This window comes from Hesperophylax consimilis, chromosome 28 (assembly GCF_061612785.1).
Source record: "Hesperophylax consimilis isolate HC1 chromosome 28, BYU_Hcon_1.0, whole genome shotgun sequence".
Lineage (NCBI taxonomy): Eukaryota > Metazoa > Arthropoda > Insecta > Trichoptera > Limnephilidae > Hesperophylax > Hesperophylax consimilis.
Genome location: NC_142863.1, coordinates 4,233,734 through 4,242,031, shown reverse-complemented (window position 1 = coordinate 4,242,031; position 8,298 = coordinate 4,233,734). Strand labels below are relative to the sequence as shown.

General features: G+C 38.9%; 1 protein-coding gene across 1 annotated transcript in view; it reads right to left on the bottom strand.

The window, feature by feature from the left end:
• Positions 1–4,521: 4,521 nt before the first annotated feature.
• LOC149410049 (uncharacterized) overlaps positions 4,522–8,298 on the bottom strand; it is a 35,126-nt gene continuing 31,349 nt past the window's right edge. Inside the window, exons 15-18 of the mRNA XM_089648927.1 lie at positions 7,180–7,906; positions 6,219–6,379; positions 5,795–5,896; positions 4,522–4,661 (exon numbers count right to left, since the gene is read on the bottom strand). Of these exons, the coding sequence (XP_089505053.1) occupies positions 4,522–4,661; positions 5,795–5,896; positions 6,219–6,379; positions 7,180–7,906 (1,130 nt within the window). The remainder of the gene's footprint in view (positions 4,662–5,794; positions 5,897–6,218; positions 6,380–7,179; positions 7,907–8,298) is intronic.

Below are 8,298 nucleotides of genomic sequence, written 5' to 3'. Positions count from 1 at the left end.
GTAAGCTGTTTTGGTATCTAAAATCCCGTCTTTATCCGCCGTGTACATATTACTTTTGTTGGTTTCACACAGACAGAGCTACTCACAAAAGTTTGAATACTAGTTACAAGTGAATGCATTACAACAAAACCTTAAATTCCTTTTAATCAAATCTATAATTTCCACCATAAGTTATTTGTACTGCATCCAGTTCCTTGTAACATCTTCAGGCAAAAAGACTAAAGAAAAAAGATCATAAAATAAGCATATTGCGTTCAATGGACAACATACCTAAATGTAAATAGTTTCAATATTCAATTTTCGTCAACATTTTTTTTTCATTTTTTCAAAATGGTGGACGGGCTACTTATGTCACTAGTTAATTAATATAGCTACAATATTTTAACCAAAATTTATCAAGTTTTCTAGAAATTCATTGAGAATTATATTTTTGCTGTATATTCAGACCACTATAACACTAAAGGGGTATTTCACCGCCTCCGAGTAAACTGTTAAGTATCTTAAATCATAGTTAATATGGGTATTTACTTTCTTAGTGGTGAGGAAACAGATAATTTATCGCAGTTTATTCAGAGATGGTGAAATACAACACAAATTATTTGGAAATCAATTGATAGGTGAGGTTAGGTAAATATTTCTACAGTTACATTGGTTAGGTTAGGTTATGTTGCAAATTACAATTTCCCGATCAACATTCGATAAGATGTTTATATCATATTATAGAAGCTATTGCTTTTAGATTACGTTTTTGCGATAAAATAGAATTTCTTGAAAGAATGGACTTTATTATTTTAGGACGGTTTTGTAAAGAAACTGAGCAATAATAATTAAGTAAAATATATGAGCTCATTTATAAGTTTTTTTCCTTTGCAAACTTGTTGCCCTTCGGCGACGGCGACGGTAAAATAAGTATTTTATTGAATTGACTTTAGCGTTATGCATATCGAACAATGCAATGAGATCAAAACACTTAATATAACAATCTAAATTTATTTTATAAGGCCAACTCTTGTGCTCAAAACACGCCTGAATATTGTTTCCTGAAATATTTTCTAAAGTGGGCCAAACTTACTCTAAATCGACAACCATTTATTACTTATTTTAGTGCAACCACAACACTTATTGGCACACTCCCTTTTTTTTCTTCTTTGTCAATTTTATTGTGTTTTGTTTTCTCAAACATTCCGGAGTACCGTGATTACAAAAGGTTACATCCATCGAGGTATATAGATAGAGCCAACATTAGCATTCGATGTATGGGCCACAAACATCGGTTCATTATCTGCTGTGAGATACCACAGGCTAATATATATCCAGTGATAACTTCAAAATGCAAACATGCACGCTGAGATATTGTACAAGTCGTAAGATAGGGAAAGCATTGGTATAACCTTTCATCGGTAAATAGGGTTTTACCGTAAACAGTAATCATATAAATTGGTTTTTTAATGTTAATAAATTCAAGGAGCACTTAAAGTTGGCGCGCAGGTAACCCAAATGTTCCGGCAGGTTGCGTTTGCTGGGTGGCCACCGGCGACTCCGTTCGTTGAGTTTGTTTGCGGTTGTAAGGATTCGGGCGACATCGACAGCCGCCACACCCTCCTACACAGGGACAACATTTTACACTGATTTTGCAAGGAATATAGACTAATAATAATAATAATAATAATAATTGGATAATTTGTATAGCGCCGTTTTTGTGAAAAATCACCTCAAGGGCGCTGTACAATTTATTTCCTAGGATCTACATTTGTTATTTAGACCAACTGTGCCAGCACGAGGTTCGTCATCCGTTCAGGCATGTGTCTGCCGCCAATATAGCGCTGACATGTATCTGCTGCCAATAAAGAGCGCTGACACAACATCCTCACATAGACAACAAACCTTGGCAGCACCGCTGTGACGCTCGACGAAGACAGAAGATGGAGACTCTGCTGCAAGAGTCCTAGGTAGCGAAGGAACTGTACCAGCTGCTGCAGGGAGAGAGACTACCCCGTCCACTAACTGTGCCAGCACGAGGCTCGTCATCCGTTCAGGCATGTGTCCGCCGCTAATATAGCGCTGACATGTGTCTGCTGCCAATAAAGAGCGCCGACACAATATCCTCACATAGATAACAGACCTTGGCAGCACCGCTGTGCAAAATCACCTCATCCTAGTTTACCTTAGTCTCTCCAGTCACCTCCCAGCCTTTCATGCCACCTAGTGCATCCTCTCGACCCTTTCAGACTCCTTCCTGGCTCCAATACATTCTTTCTATTGTCGTGATCCGACGATTTCACACCTCTGTCTCAGACCCTTAGGGCTCGCTTATCGCAGGCTATCATAAGCAAAATCTTGAACCAAAGTCAAAGTGAAGTTTATGAGTGTCATCTGTAACAAAATACATAAACAAAAACAGAAAATAAAAACAAAGACAAAAACTTTAAACAAAATATGGCTTATCTGTCCTCCATGCAGACATCCTCGGTTGAAAAGGTCCCGTAAATCCCAACACCACTTGACACTTGAGTCAGGTATAAAATCTTCGACTGCATTGAGAAATCTTCGTTCTAGCTTCACTTTTAAAAATTAATCGGTTTAAAATGCTATAATAATTGCAAATTCCGGCTAAACGGTAAAAGTTACGCACATTTCGTGAAATAAGAAGGTAAGCACTATATAAAACACGGATGCTGAACAATTTTCAGCGATCTCTTAGCAAGGGAAACCTTCTGAAAGGATCAAACAAACCGGAGCGGTTAAAACACGTCCGCAACGAATGGCCTAGACTATATCTAAATATCTCTCGAATAATAGATTGGCAACCTCCGTGGCTTAGCAGTTAATCCTCAGCATTGAATACACAGGTGTAACCTTTTACAATCACAATATCGATGCATTTGATAAACATGAGCAACACAATAACTAGCTACTGCTTTTATTTTACAGACATACAAAATCTAAAATGTGCCAAAAACACACTTGTAATTACAATAAGTTCTGTCATTCAAATGCAAAAAGTTGTCCATTGACTTCTTTTTATCTGAAGACCCTTTTAAAAATGCTCCAAGCAAGGCAAGTTGTCAAATTCAATTGTTATTAAAAAAAACAAGGTTAATTTGTTAAATTCGATTGTCGTAAAAGAGCAAAACTAATTTGACAAATTGTAATGGTAAATCTTGCTTTAACAATGCGCAAACTTATAGCACAGGACTGTTTGTAATACATTTTCCCTGTTTCCGAATGTTTGCAATGTCTAAAATATTACATATAGTTTTTTTTCTGAATGTCATTGTTCTGCACGCAATACCATACAATTTGTTACAATATTACTGTCCCAACAAATAATCATTTTAACAAATCTATGTATTCGACATTCTTTGAATAAACATTGTGTGAGAACATAATTACGAATCGGATGGCATTAAAATATCACTTTTGAAAAGATTGTCAGATTCGTGGCATTGCGTGCCGAACGATGATATCATTTTTGGTCACAGAACAAAGGTAACATAGCTTGTTATAAATAAATTGTGAACACTTCCACTCCAAGATCAAAGAAAAATCAATGATTTGTTGCAACACTCAAAAATAATGAATCAACATATATGTGCCTATTTCTGCAGAACGCCAAACACTCCTTGCTTTATTCATATTCCTCTCTTCTCAGCTTCTTTCCCTTGTCATATTCAACCTTCGCTTCACTTTGACATTGCGCCTCCAGGTGTACATGCATGTTACATCATCCTGATACACTGTCGACTCTCACCAAAACATCCCCGACTTCTTTCATCTACTTCCTAGTCGTATTATTAAATGCTCACAATCAGTGGCAGCTGGTCACCTTTTTACCCGCTGTACACGCCACAAGTCCAAACCATATTATCCCTTTCCGAATGTTATTCATTAATCAGCCTTAAAATCTTTATTTCTTTTCTTATCCATTACATGTCTTTTTTATTAATCCAGATGGCGAGCAGCTATAGATAGATCACTAGCAAAACAAGTTACACAGACACAGATCTCTTGCCATGCGCAGAAAAGGCGTGATTTATTAGTAGTTCGCTGGCTTTCATTAGTGGCTTGTCACGCTGCTATCTTCTCCCGCTTCTTTCTGGACGAAGCTAGGGAACAGTCTTTTATTTTTAGTTAAATTATAGCGTACGAGGCAAAGTCGCAACTAGCTAAATAAAATGTAAGAAATCAATTGTGACTGTTATAGGGACCTTTCCATAAAAGTTCAACTATTGCTTGTTAGGGGTTCGCACTTGTCCAGCTATATTCTCACATGCCTCGTCTGTCTAAACCGTGTCACCAACATTGTTCAACCATACTACTGCTGCTCGCATGTATGCATAGCGGCACCCCGCCTTTGTTTTCACCTACGCATAACTTTCACTGCGTAGCCACTTTGATTCCATGCCATATCCCCCCTTTTTTCTATTTTCTATGGTCTGGACGAAGTTAATGACACGTGATCAGTAGACTAGGTAGGATGCCCCAGTAGCGCAGCGGCGGAAGTGTAGGCGGGGGTGGGAGTCAGTGGGGGCGGGGGGAGCGGGGGTTCATGGGGCAGCCCCCTACCCCGCTGGCCCCCATCAGGTGGAGCCGCCAGGAGTCCTCATCAGCCTCCACGGACATGCAGCAAAGGGGGCACTTCCAGTATTCCTCACTGCTCTCTGTAACGTTTAATTATTTATTAAAAATGAAGATAATAGAGTAGTGGAAGCATGGAACAAACTTCCACCACATGTGATTGATGCTACTAATTTAATAATACAGTAGTGGAAGCTTGGAACAAACTTCCATAACATGTCATCAATGCTACTAATTTAATAATAGAGTAGTGGAAGCATGGAACAAACTTCCACCACATGTCATTGATGCTACTAATTTAATAATACAGTAGTGGAAGCTTGGAACAAACTTCCATAACATGTCATCAATGCTACTAATTTAATAATAGAGTAGTGGAAGCATGGAACAAACTTCCACCACATGTCATTGATGCTACTAATTTAATAATACAGTAGTGGAAGCTTGGAACAAACTTCCATAACATGTCATCAATGCTACTAATTTAATAATAGAGTAGTGGAAGCATGGAACAAACTTCCACCACATGTCATTGATGCTACTAATTTAATAATACAGTAGTGGAAGCTTGGAACAAACTTCCATAACATGTCATCAATGCTACTAATTTAATAATAGAGTAGTGGAAGCATGGAACAAACTTCCACCACATGTCATTGATGCTACTAATTTAATAATACAGTAGTGGAAGCTTGGAACAAACTTCCATAACATGTCATCAATGCTACTAATTTAATAATAGAGTAGTGGAAGCATGGAACAAACTTCCACCACATGTCATTGATGCTACTAATTTAATAATACAGTAGTGGAAGCTTGGAACAAACTTCCATAACATGTCATCAATGCTACTAATTTAATAAATTTAAAGCTCCATTGGATTCCCATTAGAAGAGAAGAAAGGATTAACTTGTTTTAAATTTAAAACAACTCAATTACTGTTAAGTTTATTGTGAAATCAGATATGAACACTTCAGCCGAATGCTGCTGCTCATTAAATAATCTATATAAATAAACATGTAAATGTTTGTTTGTTCAAAATCTTAAATCTCCACCGATTGCTTTGAAATTTTGTCACAACTTTGCATGTGTTATTATAAATCTACATTATATAGATGTCACCTGTGACAGGTAAACAAACATGTGCTTTTTTTAATTTAGTGTTTTTTTATTATTATGTACCACAATTTTACTGTACATCATTCCAATGTCTTACCAATGCAATCATTATCCGCAACGTGCCTCTGGAAGTTCTCCACGTTAACAGGTTCCATGCATCTGCCGCACAGGCGGTACTCGTTGCTCTGGGGACAGTCTCCTGCAGAATTATAATAAGTTGTTTTTTACATGCTTCTTACAAAACTGAGACGTGAACACAGGGCCGGCCTTAAGCTAACGCGGCACCTGGCGCGAATCAAATTGTGACACCCCTTGTAATAATATTTAGATAATTTTATATATTTGTGTAGCTAGTTTTTGTGAAAAATTAACAGCTCGACCCTGACTTTAAGATGACTCATCTGGGCCATGAGTAATTACCTGTAATGACTTTAGAATTTGGCGTCCCTAATCAGTTAAATAATGTTTTCTTTGGGTTAATGACAATTAAAAGCACAGCAGGATGTTGTGAGATAGAGAACCTGTGACATGGTTGTTTAGGTCCCTCAGCTGCAGGGGGGCGCGGCAGGAGGGGCAGCGTCCCAGCAGGGGGCAGCTGCGCCAGTAGTGCGTGTCCAGGCCTCCGTCCGCAACCTCGCACAGGCAGAACGGGCAGGTCTCTGCTTCCACACAGTTATTTCTCCTGAGAACAAAAATCAGGGCTATTTATCAAATGTCAGCTGGTTGAATCAAATACACGGAGGTCAATGCCATGTTCAGTGGTGAACAATTAGATGAAAATCTCCATTCCATAAGGCGTAGATCACACTGGAAAAAAACCTCAAGGGCGCTGTGCTAGGTGGTAGGTATTATCAGCAGCTTAGCTCCTTGGCTCGTGGACAAGTCGTCACCCAGAGCTAACTGCTCTAATTGCACCTGCACACAGTTGGCTTTGATCGTCACATGATTACTGTTGACGCAACTATAAGCATCCCTTTTTAACCTATGTTCCAGCATTCCCGCATCCAACCTATTACCCAAATACCTATCCCTTGTGGGAACATTGTACGTTGGGACATACCTACTTTGCTGACTATTGCAACAAATGTTCAAAGTCAGTCTGTTACAAACACTTGTACAGTAATGAACCGAGTGATTCCTCAGTGCCGTAATATTGATTCTCACCAAAATGTGCAGTTAAAAGTAAGGTAAGTCTGATTTAGTAAAAAAGTTCACTATTTGCATATAACTACTTGGTCTTGTGAGTCGATTTCAGACACAAGTCACGGCTCGTCCGATTCTGTTTATTAGGTCAAGACATTAATTATCATTTTCCTTTGTATGCGAAAGATCCTGCAATTCAGTTTCGAAAACCTACTGCTCCACCCAACTGTTCAAACATACAGTGACAACTTTCTAAACTAAAAGCTTTCAACGAACAGTCTGACAACACAATTAATAAAGTATGCAATAAAACTATGTTATAAAGGTTAGGTAACTCACATTTCACAAGCCTTTGGAGTGCTTGACCCACTGCGACTATTGGCCTGACTGCTTCTACCACCGTCCTCCTTGGAGTACTCAAACGTCTCTATCTCCATCTGACTATCGTCGAAACTGTCGTAATTATCATCCATATAACAGGTGGACACGTTTGGGCCGGATTTGCTCCTGTAGATCACATTACGAGCGTTTTTATTCCTCTTGAGACTTCCAACCGGGCTGCCTTTAGGGTTAGCCCTCGAACAATTGCTCGTAACCTCTGAAACGCTTTGATCATCTTCAATTTGCATCTTCTTGATATCGTTCTCAACGGCTGCAGTGTTTTCACCGTCGCTGTAGCTTGTCCTGTTATCAAATACAATGCTCGAATGTAGGTTTCTTGCTACTATTTTGGTTGAATGTCCGTTTGTTAGATTCGTCATCGAGCCGTTCATCAAATGTTTGGAGTCTCCGTTCATCTTGGATTCGAACCGTTTATCATTCTTTGGTGCGTTTCTTGGATAGTCTTGCTGCTGCGTGGTCTGGTACTGGCGGTATTTAGTTTCCTGTATGTCCTGCGGTATTTTGCCGGTAGAATTGTCGGCCTGGGGACAGTAGTTGCCGTTCTGCATGATGCTGTTCTGCCAGTTCTTCTCTAGAACGTAATTCCGAGGGTTTTGGGGTGTTCGGTTGACTTTAGGCTGATGCTTTGGGCTCACAGCGCTGTCGAGCCTCAGTTTGTTATAACCTAGAAATAAACAAATACATTGAAAATATTTATTTTATTCTCCGCACAGGAGGTCTATCTCATCTTTGGGGATGCTGTGTGGATGATATCTTTAAAGAGAGTGAGCCTGGATCCTAAAACCTATGTACACAAGAGTGGGTTCAGTTAAATGTAAACTATTTACAAACAGGCCTTGCATTTGGCATGTCTCCCAATCGGGACAATTGTGCACCAGTTCTGAAGGGCTCATTATTGCTGCATAATTGATTGAAGCATCTTCCACTTTAATGCCGGTAAAACAAACACCATATTCAGTTATGTCATCTGTGTTCCAAAAAATTATTATTATTTAACGAGCAAGCAGCATTCAGCTGAAGTGTTCATATCTGATTTCACAATAAGTTTATCAGTAA